This window comes from Rhododendron vialii, chromosome 3a, assembly GCF_030253575.1.
Source record: "Rhododendron vialii isolate Sample 1 chromosome 3a, ASM3025357v1".
Classification (NCBI taxonomy): domain Eukaryota; kingdom Viridiplantae; phylum Streptophyta; class Magnoliopsida; order Ericales; family Ericaceae; genus Rhododendron; species Rhododendron vialii.
Window position 1 is genome coordinate 3,598,106 of NC_080559.1, and position 16,837 is coordinate 3,614,942.

General features: G+C 36.8%; 2 protein-coding genes across 2 annotated transcripts; one reads left to right on the forward strand and one right to left on the reverse strand.

Annotated features, from left to right (window-relative positions):
- Nucleotides 1–819: 819 nt before the first annotated feature.
- LOC131319232 (probable glycerol-3-phosphate dehydrogenase [NAD(+)] 1, cytosolic) lies at nt 820–5,613 on the reverse strand. The gene is made up of 6 exons (XM_058349397.1): nt 5,338–5,613; nt 4,146–5,213; nt 3,182–3,403; nt 2,395–2,642; nt 1,939–2,078; nt 820–1,110 (listed from the first exon to the last, which is right to left on the reverse strand). Exons 2-6 carry the CDS (start codon nt 4,801–4,803, stop codon nt 987–989), a joined length of 1,392 nt encoding a protein of 463 aa, XP_058205380.1. The 5' UTR covers nt 4,804–5,213; nt 5,338–5,613; the 3' UTR covers nt 820–986.
- A 2,180-nt stretch (nt 5,614–7,793) lies between these two features.
- Nucleotides 7,794–14,822, forward strand: LOC131319233 (S-formylglutathione hydrolase). Its single transcript, XM_058349398.1, has 7 exons — nt 7,794–8,093; nt 8,855–8,972; nt 9,647–9,694; nt 12,180–12,376; nt 12,826–12,924; nt 13,002–13,076; nt 14,432–14,822. Exons 1-7 carry the CDS (start codon nt 7,944–7,946, stop codon nt 14,609–14,611), a joined length of 867 nt encoding a protein of 288 aa, XP_058205381.1. The 5' UTR covers nt 7,794–7,943; the 3' UTR covers nt 14,612–14,822.
- The last annotated feature ends 2,015 nt before the right edge of the window (nt 14,823–16,837 follow it).

A 16,837-nucleotide genomic window follows, 5' to 3' on the forward strand; every position in this document is an offset into this window, starting at 1 on the left:
CTTCTTTCCTTGGTTGAGCAGTTCCATATGTAAAGCAGAAAACTCATTTGCTGAGATGTTTCTAAAGTAATTTTTGAGAAGGTTTTCTCATAACATCCATTATCCGAATACACTCTCAAGAATATTGTGGTTGGCCCGCAGAAAGTAAAAACCTATGGGAAAAATTGAAATGGTGGCAGACTGGTTCAACTTTTTCGGATGTGAGGAACCTTGAGTGGGAAGGAACAAAAATAGTGCAGTTATCTAAGACCGTGGTGGAGTTAGTTGCTCACGAGGGATTTGTGGATGCCCAGTTGGAAGCTTTGGTAGCCTCCCCATAACATTTCTGCAGGTTCAGGTTGTGCAATATCCTCCATGGACCGTGCATTGAACAAAGAGCATCTCCATCGATAGTTGCTACGATAGTATCGCAACCGCTATAAAAATTTGGCATACTACAGTACGAAAAAGCCAAAATTTAGCCACTTGCTTCACTGATATACCATCCATATTTTCGCACAAACATTGAATCACATGACACTGCCAAACCAATCGACTGTAGAGAGCAGGATCAATTGGTAATGCGAAGTTCAGCAATGCCAAACTAACCAAATTTGGCACAACGGAATTCCACAAAATTTGACTAGAAGGATAACTAGCCAATGGACTGGATTTTTGATGACCTCCTGCCAAAGTTTGACAACGGCAAGTTCTTTGCCTAGCCAACAGAAATGCTCTAAACTGCCAAATCTATCGTTTGAATCGCAAGTAGAGTCACAGGATCAGACTTGGGTTTTAGACACGACAAATCAAGATCCACCTGCTTCACCAGACCTAACATTTTTAGAATCAATTAACTGACTTTTCGATATATTATGACGATAAAGTATCCATTACAAAGGCAGTATATCCCTGTTTAGCTTCAAAATACAGTTCTTGATTCTTCCAAAAAGTGAATCTACATAGGTATTAAGTCCTTTATTGCCCATTATTTGGCGATGGAGAATTTATGGCTGCCTGAGAAGGGAAGGCCTATAAAAAGCATGGGTTTGTGCAATCTCAATGCGGTCCCTGGGATCATTCAAGGTTTCATCCCTCAATGCTTGAAGAATTGCTTGTGGTTTCTGTTCCCTGAAAATCAGCAATATCATGGCAGGCATAAGATACATAAAACTTGACTTGTTCGTCAACACAAGATTATTAAAGCTTTCTGCTTTCAAACTTGGTTAGCATGATTTGTACAGAATTTGGGATTCTTTTCTATCCCTAATCATCTCTTTTGACCTTTCAAACTCCAATTCAGAATGACCTTAAATGACTTGGTACCCAGGCCTAACCAGTTGCCAACCGTATTTTTTGTTGTTTCCATGTTAACAGAATAGACATAAAATAACCTTTCGCACATAGTGGCTGTACTGACAACCTCGAAGTTCTACATAGGCCAAGCTTCAACTACTCGTGAAAAAAAAAAAAAAAAAAAGCTTCAACTGCTGAGTCACTTATTCTCTTTATTTGTTATGCGCGTACTTGTTCTCAAAATTATCTCTGCTACATTTTTTCCTTTTTCAGTACTACTTGAAATTTGCATTTTCTTTAAAAATCTTAGGTCTTCTCACAGTGGAAAACCCCTTCCTCAAGCCCTTTAAACTTTTTCTTAATGAGTTAATATTCCTACATCTCAAAGTGATCTTAATTACTAATACAGAATACATTAATCATTATTTTGATTTTCGTTTTTGTTCATAAACATTTTGAAATGCTTGAAAATTCTTTTGTCCTTCCCCTATGTTTCCGACTATTTACTGAAATGTGACTTTTATCGTCTGTACCATGTTTTGTCTCGTCACCATAGCACGCATATGACACGATTATTCAAAATTTATAACCATAGGTTGAACCATAAGCAAAACTTAATTTAGCATCATACGTATAGAAATTCAGAGAAGTACAATTTTTTACCTCTTTATCAATATTTTATAAAGAGTCTTCAGGATGGGACATAGCTCAACAGGAGCAACAGCCTTGTTTTCCTCAGGATGCGGTACACTTAAACTTGGTTGACTCAGAAGTTCGTAAAAGGCTCCTACTGCAGATACTCCCTGGAAGAACAAGGGCACAGTCAAGAACAATTTTCGGTCAGGATTATAGAACCTTAGTGTATAAACGATCTAGAGAACTCAAATGTATCTATGATATGCAATCAGCTCAACTCTATAGCACTCTTGTATTACATGCACAATAAGAATTGCATTATCCAGTTTTACCTATTTTCATAAGTGCTAACAAGATTACTTTCTTCATCTTCTAAGAAAATTTTAAGACCTTTTCAAATCTCCAATAGCATAATTACCAGATTCGGATAAGACAAATATTTCAATGTTGTAACTAGCCAAGTACTGTAACTGGGATTAGTACCTGGATCATCCCCTTCCCGCTAATGCTATCACCCATGTCGAGGCTCAGTTCCCCCTTGGCAATCATTTGACCATACCATGCGTTACGACCTTTCAAAAGGGTTACGTAAGTATCAGCCAATAGAGGCCCAGCAAGCTTCTCAGGTTCTTCAGCCAACAAATGGGTGATAAATATCATCTCTGATGTACAATGTGCAAAATATACAGATTTGCTGGTGGCACTTTCATTTGTTAGAGCTGCTACCATTCCTGTGAAACCAAATCCAAAGCAAGTATTGGGAACTTAGGTCACAAACTCGACACAGTTCTCAATCACTTTAGTCTAATAAAGGTATTGTTTTTTGTGTTGTCAACCAGTCCTATTGTAAGAAGACAGTTTCTTTTCTAGCCTGTATCCGTCACACAATACATAGAGTAATGTAGTGTTTCTGGTGTCATGTCCAGCTAATCAGCCTCCATGCATCAAGAATTTAGAATAATTAGAAGCTTTTAAAAAAAGTTGGTAGAAATTAAATGCAACTAACTAGATTTCTGTGATAGGTGTGCAAGTGAGTTAACAATTCAATTGAATTCCGCCCATTATGGTAGTGTAGTATCAATAACTCTTATCCTAGATAATAGGTACAGCCTACCATTTTAGCGCTCGTGAATTCATTTTTGCATGATTACCTGCCTTCATTTTAACCTAACATGGGTTTCAAAGAATAGGAAGGAAACTTAGAATTTGTCCTTCATTTACCTGTACTTACCCATCACTCACTGAATATCAAGGAACTAATTACACTTACCAGCACCGATGGCATAGACATTCTTCAATCCTCCCATAACTTCATGAGTGACAAGGTCACTATTGTCCCACACAATGAAATGGGGTTGCCTCAAGAACTTTGCAAGTGGCTTCCTCCACTTCTCAGCGCCACAAATTCGAGCATTAGCATACTCCTTGTTGTAAATCTCTGAGGCAATATTTGGTCCACCCAGATAAAGAATGTTGTCTAATGGTACTCCCGCTGCCATGTATTCAAATTATGGTTTAGAAAAGTATAGAAAATGTACTTCCATTTCAAAGCAGAAAAGTAAATAATTAATCTTCTAAGCGAAAACTTCAAAGTATAATCAGAGATGAAAACGGGTATGGTTATGAATGCGGGTTGCGCCTTTTTTTGTGCCTTTTTTCGTTATGTCGTGCAGATAGTTAAGAAAGTTAGATATATAGTCTACACCTTATTCTTTACACTTAATAATGTTAAGTTTGCTGCTTCACATGCAAAAAACCACTTTCTAATTTCCCCTCCTGTGCTAAGTTCTAGAATAGAAAGTGTGCACTTAACTTTCCATTTTCCTCTCTTATGCAAACACCCACTTTCCACTTTTCTCTATTGTGAGAAGTTGCAAATTATTGTACAAACTCAGAGGTGTTGATACATGCTTTCATTTTGCACGGCCCATTGTTCTACTACCAACTGATCCTACCAGGATTCAACCAAATACATGGTTGATATGGTCAGAAATCTTGATATTGTGAGTTAATGATTTACAGGTTCAAAATTTCATTTTCTTTCATCTAACTTACAAGGTTACAAGATTCAAGTCACTATATTTCTGCTATCCTTTCATGGTTGCAATGAAGGGAAAAACAAACTAATGCTAGTTTTACAAAGACACCATGAAATTTGTCTATCAATGTGTATGGGGCTAAGGAAAGACAAATAGTAGAAACAAAAGACACAATAGTTAGAGGAAGAACCTTACTTGCTCGATTTATCATTTGTGTTGGCGTAATTATGTGAGGAACAGTTTCCAATGCAGCCTCTATGCCCTTTGCCAAAGAGAGAATAATGGGCACACTGATCCTCTCTTTCCAATACTTACTGATCTCTTCGAACACCTCTCGCGTCTCCGTTGAAGGCAACCCATTCACAACAATGTCGGCATCCCAAACCGCCTCCTGCAAATTAGTCACAACTTTCAAAGGACAAAGCGGCGTGTCGATCATGTTCAAACAAAACCCATCTTTCAATATCTCATCTGCATAAAGTGTCCGTTCACCCAATCGCGCTTCCACGTACTTCAAATACGCGCATCGCCTAATCAACCTTCTCAGCACATCTTCTCTTGAATTGATCACTTCAAAGAGGTGTTCTGCTGTGGATCTATCCACAGCTCTCCCGGGTCGCCTCCATATTCGGATTTGAATCTTATCGCGAAATTGACCATACCCGTCTTGAAGTAAGGCTGCGAAAACACTGCCCCAAGCCCCAGCTCCAACACCCACGATCCTTAACAAATCACCCTCGGCTTTACCAAGAACTCGTCGGAGTTCATCGAGCTTCTCCTCCACGCCATTATGGTTTTGTACCCCATTTACGCAGGTATGAGCATGCATCACCTCAATACTTCCAGCAACCATCTTCTTCTTAATACCCACCTCGTATTTTTGTATAAATTGTGTACTCCCTATATCTCACAAGGCTTACTTTTTCTCAGAAGTACAGAAATCGAAAACTATATATCTCCCGATTCTTTATATGGGTTTTGCACCTTTCAACCTCACAAGGCTTGAAATCTTCTCAACTAATTAAATCAGATTTCAATAACAACCCACCTCTAATTCTGATGTTGGTTTTGTTTCCCCAATATATCAAACACTTAAACTCCTTAACTTAAATCACAATATTCATCTCCCAAATCTTCCCAAGTGATTTTATTGGCAGATTCTCACCTAAACCAAACTTGTTCTTTGATCTCCACTCAAATTTTCTATTTTATTGTTCTGAACTCAAATTGGGATAAGAATGAACAATATCATATACGTGTATCCTGCATTAAACACAAAGACTGCTATAAAAATAATGGAAAGTCTTCAACTTCGTATCCTCCGTCAACAATTTGTTCATCTACCCAACAAACAAGTACATATAAAAACAAAATTTAAAATACCAACCTTTACTTGTCGGTTACTACAAAGCTGTAGAACTCAATTATTAGTCAAAATTCGAGAAAACCCACCAGAGGGTTTACTCTTAGAGCCCACATTGCTGGCTGAAAAGCGCCATATGAAACCGAGAGAGAGAGAGAGTAGAATGAGAATCGCATGCAGTGGTGGGAGAGAGAAATGGAAATACGTGACCCAAATGAGAAGAGAAATTATATGACTGTTTTTTGGGGAGGGGTTCCTAGTATCCAAGAGAAGGAGAGGTTGCATTGATGGATACAGTTGGAGTTGGAATGGGTGCCATTGCCAAAGGCATTTAAAGATCTTGGATACTGCCACCTTCCCCAACGGTCATTAAATTTTGGAGGGTGGGTTGTCTTCGCTGGTAGGCTACTATTGGTCTTCCACTCTTACCAATTCCATGCCCTCACTGTCAAGATAACCATGAGGTCGGCAGGGGAGGAGGGTACGTAGCATTGCTGATGCGAGGTTCAGGCTTTGTTTGGAATGCTAAAATATGCTACTATTGGTCTTCCACTCTTACCAATTTTATGCCCTCACTGTCAAGATAACCATGAGGTCGGTAGGGGAGGAGTGTACGTAGCATTGCTGATATGAGGTTCAAGCTTTGTTTGGAATGCTAAAATATGCTACTAGTAGGTTTTAGGCATTCAAAATAGAGTTATAGAGGTGAAAGAACAAAAGAACATATTAAGGAAGTGGGGTGATAGCTAAGTTGAAATACACCATTTTTGATCTCATGTACAAGATTAATGGTCAAATTTCACTGACAATAACTAACAACTAACACTTCTTGCATGTCAAAATAAAAACATGTGAAGTTGTATTTAGCAAGTGGGTTGTATTTGAAAGCTTGGTGGTTGTATTTGGAATTTTCCTTTTCAAAAGGCTCAGCTTCTTTTTTTCAGAAGTTACTTTTTTATTTTTTATCTTTTATATTTGTTTTCTGTGGTAAAAAGGAAAACAAAATTCACAAGTTACTTTTTCAAGCCTCATTCGTATGCGATTAGTATCGGTCTTTTCTTTCGAGCATCTCCAACCAAATACATATTCATTTTATTTACAAGAACACAATTTGAACCAACTCACCCAATGGATAGACACGCAACTTCTCCCAATCGTAGGAGAAATAGCATCACATAGGGAGTTTGGATACTAAAAACACAACAATATTTTGGGATAGCTTAGGCTTTTTCCATGATCAAACCTCTTTTCTAACAAATGGGGGAATTTCTTTTCTTCCATCCTTGAATGTTTTTCCAAGACCATATCCTGCACTTTATGGAATATCTCAATTTTAGACCTCCTCACGATCTTGACTACTAGACCTTTCACCACACTATGCATGTATATCTCATCTCGCCATAGAAATTAAAATCCTCTCTGCCCATATTTCTCCCATTTAGCTAGATGTATATCTCTATGAAGTTTTTGACAACTCTCGATCATCGACCTTCACAACTCTCTTATGTAGTCCCTCTTTTAAATATTCTAGGTCTGGATAATATGGCATTGGCACACCCTCTCTGCCATGAATGGCGCCAAAGGCAATGCATCAGTAATTAAGTACAAGATAACTTACAACCAATGCAAAATGTTGAATACCCCACAAGTGAGTGTTTATTACAGTATTTATTTATGGAATTCAGATGTGATATTTTGTGTTCGGAGAGTTTTTGTTGGGAATAGAGGCAAGATGGTTAAGAGGAGCATTTTTCATTGACGGCGTTTGCAAAACAAGTTCGACAGGGGTAGTTATTGCAACTTTAAAAAACTTAGAGGACATTTCTATACTAGTCAGATAGCTTAAGGGAGTTTATTGTAAGTTAATCGTATTTGTTCATTTGTGGAATTCGAAAGGAATACGAGTACTCTACGTACATTCATACAGCGCGTACATATGCATTTTGGGTACTTTCTCGGGTCTCAAAAAAATGATTTGAACTACTCATTTTATTCAAAATAAATTTTCTAGGGTCTTTGTATAAAATCAGCTTTTTGAATATCAATAAGGGTGTTTATGAAAAATTCAACTTTTCTTTAAAATATAGGCTTTAATTCTGAAGTAAAATTGAATGTTTCGTAAATGTCTTTATCGATATCCGATAATGTTGATTTTTTACGAAAATTCTAAAAAAAAAATTGAACAAAATAAGAAGCTCAAATCATAAAAAAACACCCAAGACAGTCCCAAAATATGCATGTATATAGATGAATGTATGTACCTATAGCACATGAGGTGACTATTTACGGCCTCATATATTTTTTTATATTTTAATTCACCACATTTCGGTAAATAGTTGTTAAAAATCATACATAACAGTTCGGTAAATAGTTGTTGAAAATAAAATTATATTTTTGTAATTGTATGCTGAAAATGTATCTTAATTTTGGTAACTAACTGTTGAGTATAATTGAAAATTTTTAACGGACTAAAGAGAAAATACGGGCAGCTCAGCTGGGTGGAATTTGGAACCATTTTCTTGCAGTCTTGCTCGTTCACTCTCCACCCCACAGGCCTATAGGATTTTTCTGTAATTGCGGGAAGAAAAACCCTGATCGGTCGACTGCTTTCTAGAGAGAGAGAGAGAGAGATGGAGATCAAACCAGTAGAGATCAGCAGCTCAAAGATGTTTGGTGGGTACAACAAGAGATACAAGCATTACAGCCCAACCCTTGGCTGCTCCATGACATTCCACATTTACTTCCCTCCTCCTCCTCCTTCTTCTTCTCACAAATTCGCCGTAAGTCTTCTTTCAAAATATCCATTTGTTCCTTATGCTTCCTTTTTGTTAAGGTTTGATCTTTTAGTTCGAATGGACTAATAATGTTAGTCCGCTTGTGGGTTTATCATCAATCCGTTGTAACAGTATGTTTATGCTTATGTATGTGTGCAATTCAATGTGTTTGTTTGTGGGCTACTTGCTATATGATTAATACTCGCCCTATAGACAGATACGCGGTGTTGTTTGTGGTTTTCGGTAAATGGGCGTGATTAAGTATGCACTGATGTCGTATCTCATCTTGCTTGGTTTGTTTGGAATTTATGGAAAAGAAAAGAAAAGAAGGGAAAGTTAAGAAAATTTTCTCCATTATTTAGTTTGTAAAGAAAGGGGGGAGAAAATAGCAGATTATAGTCCGCTTGTGGGTTAATCATCAATCCATTGCAACAATATATTTAATGTGTATGTTTGTGGGATACTTGCTATGTGATTAATACTTGGCCTATAAGCTGATACGTGGTGGTGTTTGTAGTTTTTCAGTAAATGGGTGTGATTAATATGCACTGTTCATATTTCATTTTGCTTGGTTTGTTTGGAACTTATGGTAAAGAAAAGAAAGGAAAGGAAAGTTCAATTTTTGTTTCTTATTATTTTTGAAGACTTAAGCTTAGTTGATAAGTGATTTATCAATCAGATATTATACTCCAACATACTAACCGTCAGATGAAATTGATTGGAATGCAACTGACAAATTTTGCTCGACTCCTTTCATTACTAAGCAGGTACTCTATTGGCTCTCTGGCCTTACTTGCACGGATGAGAATTTCATAGCTAAATCTGGTGCCCAGCGTGTTGCTTCGAGTGAAGGTATCGCTCTGATTGCACCAGATACATCTCCAAGTAAGTCCGAATTCCATGAAATTGATTTGTAAATGCTGTGAACGAACAGCAGGTTTTCTGTGGTTATTAGAGCTTGATATTTTGCATATTTTTTGTTCCTTTTTCGTTCGCTTAAAGCCATTTGTGAACTAGCATTCTTCATTTAGACTTGATGAATTGATTACATTTTCCTCTATCTCCTCTTGGTCTCCCTTTGGATGACTATTTGTTCAATGGTTCAATCAACAACCAACATTGTATAGCACCTTCTGCATTGTTTAACATAAGTAAGACACTGTTAGCACAAGCGGGGGGGTTTTGCAGTCAATCATATGATCTCAGTGCGTATACTTCTATCCAGGGAAGATAGGCCCTTGTTAATTAGGAAAATTATAGCCAAAGGAGTAAAATGGTGATTTCGTGGTGAAAGTTAAAAACAAACTGTGTAGTAACGTAGGAAGGTGCTATGAGCCTTGATTTTGCAACTTTGACCCTCAATAGGGATTCATGCATATTTTATTTAGCGGTCCTAACTGAGTTCTCCTCCTCATTTTGACGTTGACTTTTGCTACTCATATTCTCAAGGGTCATTATCTAGAATATAAATCCTTCTTTTAATTGCCTTATTGTTATAGTGGTGACTTTGGTTTTAGAAGTTGCTGTATTGACCATATCTTTCCTGGAAATTTTTATAGGAGGTCTGAATGTGGAAGGTGAGGCAGACAGCTGGGATTTTGGTGTAGGTAAGTAGTATGTGAGAAAAATTCTGAACCTTTACTCTTCAAGTACTGATGGAATAAATGCAGCAGTGCACAGTATTGATTGGTTAAGGTTATACACTGATAGATTTCCCTACATGACCTCGATTGCGGTAAAATCTGGAGTCATTACATTAGTAATAGAAGAGTTGTGTGGGGTTCATCAAATGGTATGGCTTACGGCAACGTACACCCCCCTGCTTTGATACATAAGAGTTTAACGTTTCTTTTTTATTCTTTATAAACGGAGTTTACCATGCTGTCTTGACTGGTGAATATGGTGTCAATATCATTCTATTTGTAAGTTGTAACATGTATGTCTTTTTAGTAATCTTTGAGTGTGTGAAAGCATTATTTGCAATCATATAAAGCACAAGAAATCCTGACTTATTAGGGTAGTGTACCCTTTTCAGTCCCTACTCACGACAATGTTTATATTTACCTATCAATGCCTCCCTTTCTGTTTTTAGTAAGATCTACAAGTTAGAGCAGTGACTCTTGTAAATCCTAGGCTTCTAGCTTAATAAGGCTTAAGTGATATCCATAATTTTTTTTTTGGTTTTCAGTACTGCAAAGTTTGGGTCTAATAATGTGCTTCTGAGTTTGGATACTTCTGTTATTCTTTGTGCAATTAGAGTGAGCCTTTTTATCGGTTTGACCCTTCTTTTTGCTGATGGTTTGTCATGCCTTTCTTTAGTATATGGGTAACATCCTCTTGATGCTCTTTACTTAATAAATTACTGTTACTTGTCCCTCGAAAATATGTTAGGTCCAGTAAGAAAACCATGCAGGTGTGAAATGACATCTATTCTCTTCTACTTCGTCTGGAACTTGGTATAGGGTCTGTGTATCTTGTGGTAAACTTTCTTTGCTGTTTAGGTTCATTGTCTAGGAATTGATCAGTAATTGCAGAAGATAGTTGTCCACCTTAGGTGTGGATGTATGCTTTGTATACTAATGAATTTCTTCTGGCATAAAAGATAAGTCAGGCATTTAAAGCATTGTATGCACGCCCACTCTATGCTTTCAAATTTTTAGAATCCGATTTCATCGAATACAACTGAAGCATTGCAATGTTATCAACTTTCTTCTTCAAATCCCTTTCTTGTTGTATGCCTTTGCATTCTTGAGTTGACATGCATCGTGCCAGGAATAACAAATTTTTTTTTTGTTCATTGAAATGGCGGAAACTTCCCAATTAGACATTTATTACTTTTTGCTTTATAGATTATAGCAGATTGTGAAGGTTTTACAGTTATCTGCATTTGAAACCTTTTGTTGTGCCTTCATTCCAGGCCATTCTAATGTAATTCGGTTGAATTCACTTTATACTTGCTTTTGTTATATTCATCTGTGGTTTTCTTTTTTGTGTTCCCTTTCCTTCCTTTGTTCTGTCATGTACAAGAAGCGCGTAATCATTGCTGTTTCTGTTGCCTTTCATTTTTATCACATTTCATACGACAACAACAACAGAACCCATGTAGTCCCCAATCATTGGGGGGCATTGGCGGGGGAAGATTGGAGACAGACCTAACCTTTGGCATATGCACAAAGTGGCTGCTCTCAGAATACCACTGAAAGTGTGGGGAATATCATGAAATTACTTCAAAGTCTTAAATATAGAAAGATGTCGCACCTCTTGCAAAGTCCAAACAGCCCCCTCCCCCTCCCAAAAGGAAAGAAAAAAGACCAAACCAAACCAAGCCTTAAGTTCCAATCAATTGGGGTCGGTTATGTGAAAAATCATTTTCTCCATTGAGCTCTATTAAGGGCAGCATGTTCTGTGAAATCCAACAAACCTAGATCCTTAGAAACAACCTCCTCGAAAGTCAATTTTGGTCTACCTCTCCTAATGCTACCCTCTACCGTAATCATATCAATCCTCCTAACCACCGCATCTTCCGATCTATGATAGACATGTCTAAACCACCTTAATCTATAATCTCTCATCTTAGCTTCTATAAGTCCTACCCCTACCTTCCCGCGAAGGTTTCGTTTCTAATTCTATCTTGGGAACTCTTACCTCACATCCATCTAAACATTCCCATTTTAGCTACACTCACCATACTCGCATGTTGTTTCTTAGTAGCCCAACACTCCGTGTCATATAGTGTGGTTGGTTTGGGAGAAATAAGACAAAGCAAAACATAAAATTATAATCAAATGAAAACAATTAATCAGAAAAGAAAAAGTCCAAGGTATAGAGTTACAGAATTTCTGTTCCCATAACAAAAAACAGGGATGGTTGGTTTCAACCTGCACTCTCTTCATAAAATATCAGTATATTGTTTAGGGCTTCAGTTTTTTAGATTGCCAGCTCACAGCAGTTTTGCAGAATAGATAAATGGTTAGATGGAGTTACCAGATATTAATTTTCCGTTGCTTATTGGTTCCAAGAAATGAAGGGTATGAATTCGGAGAGATCGCAGTTTGCGAAGCTGCAACTGACTTTTGTGTGTTATTGGACCAGGTGCTGGGTTTTATCTCAATGCCACCCAAGATAAGTGGAAGAACTGGCAGATGTATGACTATGTTGTCAAGGAATTGCCACAACTGCTGAGTGAAAACTTTCCACAGCTTGATACAACACGAGCATCTATATTTGGTCATTCTATGGGTGGACATGGTGCTCTAACAATCTATTTGAAAAATCTGGACAAGTATAAGGTAACTTTCATGTGGCAACTCCCTTTGCCTTCAAGGTTTATAGTTTTGATGATATTTCTTGACTTCTCATATTTAGGTTGGCTATGTTCGGTCTTTTTGAGTACCATGTGAATAACTCCAATACTTGATTCAAATGGTTCTCGCTGACTTACACGAGGTTTTCTGTTTTTACTTCCTTCTTACATGAGGCAATCGTTATGTAGTTATATTTTCCCACTAAATGAAAAGAAGAAAAAGAATAAGGTTTCCCAGTGACTTTATCTCAGTATGTTAGCAGTAGTGATAGACTTTTCTTGCCATATTGTCCACTGTCCAGTGTGGATAGGCATCTTGACTGCATTTCTTATGTTCTATTTCAATTGTATGCCTTTTGAGTTTCAATTCGACGTAATAAATTTTGGTGTTTGTTATATTTTCTTTTGACTATTTTCATTTTGTTCTTTGTCCAGTCAGTGTCGGCCTTTTCACCGGTTGTGAATCCTCTTAACTGCCCTTGGGGTCAGAAGGCTTTCACAAACTATTTGGGTGCAAATAAAGCTGATTGGGAGGTAAATTCTTAGGCGAATCACACTCCCAAAGTGTCTTTAAGTTGGAACTTATGTGGCCTTGAATTCTAAACATGCAGGTTTATGATGCCACTTGCCTGATGGCCCTGATATCAAAGTTCAATGATGTCCGTGCTACCATTCTAATCGATCAAGTAAGCAATCATAGTCTTCCATTTTATCACTTCTACTTGCACAGATCTTGTCACAGACCCTTACACAAGGTGTGGGTCCCGCAGCATGTGATAGAGTTTGTGTGCAGACTGGTTCCGAATCTAGGCATGGTAGCTTTTCCCATTTAAATGATTCACCATTGAATTGGATCTTTGTGACGTTGTCAAACTTATAGCGGTCGATTTGATATTTTCTTCGATTTCACGTATTCCTTTGTGATCTCATTCAGATTTAAGATGTTTTTGAAGTTACTTTGGCAACCAAAATCTTTGGTCTAATTAGGAAGATATGCATTGCGGCACCTTCTTTTACTAAGATCTACGTGAAGAGATACCTAATTAATTGTAACAGCGTTGGTGTTTTATGCCATGTGAGAGATTAATTAGTGAACTGAAGAATTTTGTTATTGGCTTCTCAAATTTGCCATAGTAATTTGAGGAGTACCATACAAAATTGATGGTTGCGCATTTAGACTGATATTGAGATAGAGAATTCTTGTTTATGTCTTTACTCTTTAGTACGGAGGGTGAAATTCACGCCGCTAGGTGTGCTGAAAGTTTGATTGTGATTCAACGAACTAGACGGTTCATGGATGCACATCACGTCCTCCATTCAGTGCTAACTTAGGTTTTTGCAAGATTATAAAATGATCTTTTCAGGAGGTTTTAGAATACATGAAATTCATCCTGATGGGTGCTGTCTGAAGGACAGGTTTTTGTCAATCTTTGTGAAGAATAGGACCAGAGTTTGTTTAGGGAATGAAAAATGTAATAAATCCTTGTTTTTAGTACAAGTTGAATATATTTTTGGCACTGTAATACAAAGAATAGATTGTCTTTAAAGTAACAAACCATCTGGTTGGAGTAATGAAAGGTTAGCACAAAAAGGTTGTGCAAGTACTTTAAAAATAAAAATCCTAGTTTCCAGTTCTCTCATTTGAGTTTTCTGCACCATGTGATATTTACGGAAGAGGACCAGCTCTTCGATTTCATGAAATGGCTCCAGCCTGTGCCAAAATGTCCAAGGTTCTGCTAGATTGAAAGTACTTAACCAGGGAGAGTCGAGACCGGGCCAACACTTCAACCATGAACAAGTTTGTCCAAATCGGGGTTTTATATTGTGGGGTCGGAAAAAGTACTGGTATCGGTGATATGGCTATATATATCGGCCGATATCGGACAATATTGGCCAATATATTGGTTAATAACGGTATTGGAGTTCCAAAATCCCTTTACATTATGTAAGGCTGATACGATATGTAGCGTCCTTTATTTAATACCTTTGTCCAGATTGAAGAGAGAGCGTTCTTCCTAATTTACTACAATTATTTGTGCAGGGAGAGGATGACAAATTCTTGCATGATCAATTGATGCCCCACAAGTTTGAGGAGGCATGCAAGAAGGCTAAGGTTCCTCTTCTGTTGCGGCTTCAGCCTGGTTATGATCACTCTTACTATTTCATTGCCACCTTCATCGAAGACCATATTCTCCACCATGCTCAAGCCCTTAAACTGTAGTTCCTTTAACCTCGTGTGTTTTCTTGAGTGTTTCAACCACTATTTAGCGTATCCGTGACTTTCTATCAAAGCTTCTTCTATCTATTTAGGATACAAAAACAAGAAGCAGCTTTATATATTACAGTGCTGCTTGCGTTATTAACGTAAAACTCCGATATGTTTGCTGCACTTGGAAGACTGATTGAAAATAATTCCCCTTAGTTTTCGCGTAGAATCGTTTTTTAAGTTATATTTAGCATTTCCTTCCACCCATTGATCTAAGATGATGTGCTTTTCCTCAGAGCAAGCCCTAGGGAAGCCGGTAAAGCTGTGTGTTGCTTTGGCCTTCCAAATATGGGGTACGAAGATGGCCCCCTTAATTTTGCAACAGAAAATGTGAGAGAGTAAATTCGTAAGTCATAAATTGATGCAACTAGATCAATCTTTTGCGCGTTACTTGACTTGAAAAATTTTCTTTGATTTATTAGGCTTGACTTGGTATCGTTATGGTAACAAGGCCAGATTTTATTCTTCGAATTCTTGTGTAAAAGTTGATAGAAGGTAAAATTTTAAAAAAGCCCCTAAACTTTTAAGAACTTAAAAAAAAAAACACTTCAACTTTAACAAATGACAAAAAGACACCTGAACTTACCATTTCGTTAACAATTAGGCTCCCGCCGTCCAATTCTGTGAATTTGTAATGGATGGAGCTAATGGAAGGTGTTATCTTTTTTTTTAAAACTTTTTACTCTTTACTTTCAAAAATTACTTTTCACTCATTCTTTTTTTAATAGTAAATAAATATGCAATAAAGTTTTTTTTCTAACTATTTATCAAAAAATACTGTAGCTCTATTTTTTATTATTTACAAACAAAAATTTAACCCTCCCTTTTTTTTTACTTTCAAATTTTACTTTTTCCTCTCCCCTCTTTTTTTTTTATTAAAAATCTTACCTTACACCACCAATCAACCCCACAACCAACCGCCAATGCTCTAGCCTCAATTTCAAAAATTTGAAATTACTTTAAACCCCCTTTTTTTTTACTTCTTACTTCAAAAAATTAACTTTCAACTCTTTTTTATTAATAAATAAATAAGTAATAAAGTTATTTTTTCTTACTATTTCCCAAAAGGTACTTTCACCCCCGTTTTTTTTTATGTATTATTTTCAAATTTTACCTTTCCCTCTCTCTTCCTCTTTTTTTTTAGAAATTCAATCCTACACCACCAATTAGCCCCACAACCAACCGATAGGGGAATTTCAGATTTTCTCGATATCCAAATCTTAAATCACATACTCAGAGAGGGGGGGGGGGGGGGGGGGGGGGTAATTTGAAAGTAAAAAATGGGGGGTTAAAGTTATTTTTGTAAATAGTAAAAAACGGGGTTAAAATAATTTTTGATAAATAGTAAACAAAAACTTTATTGCATATTTGTTTACTACTAAAAAAAAAGAAGGTTAAAAGCAAATTTTGGAAGTAAAATGAGAAAAAGAAGAAGAAAGGTTAAAAGATGGAGGTTAAAAGTAATTTTGAATTTCTAAAATTGGGTTTGGGCTTTGGTGGTTGGTTGTGGGGTTGATTGGTGGTGTGGGGTCAAATTTCTTAAAAGAAAGACGGGTAGAGAGAGAGAAGGGAGAGGGGAAAGGTAAAATTTGAACGGTCTTGCTATTGTCAGCCCACTGGGTTGACGATAAACATACTAGAAGACGAGAAAAACACGTATTTTGTATACTTTTTTATACCTTTTAATACACATTCACACACTCACTATTGTCAGCCCATTGGATTGATTTTAAAATTTTCCAAATTTGAAAGTTAAAAAAATAGGAGAATTAAAGTTATTTTTGTAAATAGTAAAAATAGAGTTAAAGTAACTTTTGATAATGGTAAGAAAAAAAAAGAACTTTATTACATATTTATTTACTACTAAAATAAAATAAAGAGTTAAAAGTAATTTTTGAAAGTAAAAAGAAAAAAAAAAAGAAAGGTTAACACCTTCTGCTAGCTCCATCAATTACAAGTTGACGGAATTGGACAGCGGGAGCCCAATTGTTAACGGAATGATAATTTAATGTGTCTTTTTGTCATTAGTTAAAGTCCAAGTTTTTTTTGTTGTAAAATTTCTGAAAGTTCAGGTTTTTTTTTGAAATTTTCCCAGGATAGAGCTCCAACTTAATGGTTTGCTTGGGTTCCTAATTTTACTCAGGGCTGGCCCTGCTTTCCTAATTTTGCTTGTCGGTTGGA

Bases quoted from the DNA above. Each gene is read 5' to 3' on its own strand.
- LOC131319232 (XM_058349397.1), bottom strand. From the start codon at position 4,803: ATGGTTGCTGGAAGTATTGAGGTGATGCATGCTCATACCTGCGTAAAT. The intron at 3,404-4,145 runs GTAAGGTTCTTC...AATACATGGCAG, and splicing joins ACAAATGATAAATCGAGCAA to CGGGAGTACCATTAGACAAC. The intron at 2,643-3,181 runs GTAAGTGTAATT...TTGGTTTCACAG, and splicing joins TGTCTATGCCATCGGTGCTG to GAATGGTAGCAGCTCTAACA.
- LOC131319233 (XM_058349398.1), top strand. From the start codon at position 7,944: ATGGAGATCAAACCAGTAGAGATCAGCAGCTCAAAGATGTTTGGTGGG. The intron at 8,973-9,646 runs GTAAGTCCGAAT...AAATTTTTATAG, and splicing joins TGCACCAGATACATCTCCAA to GAGGTCTGAATGTGGAAGGT. The intron at 9,695-12,179 runs GTAAGTAGTATG...TTATTGGACCAG, and splicing joins CAGCTGGGATTTTGGTGTAG to GTGCTGGGTTTTATCTCAAT.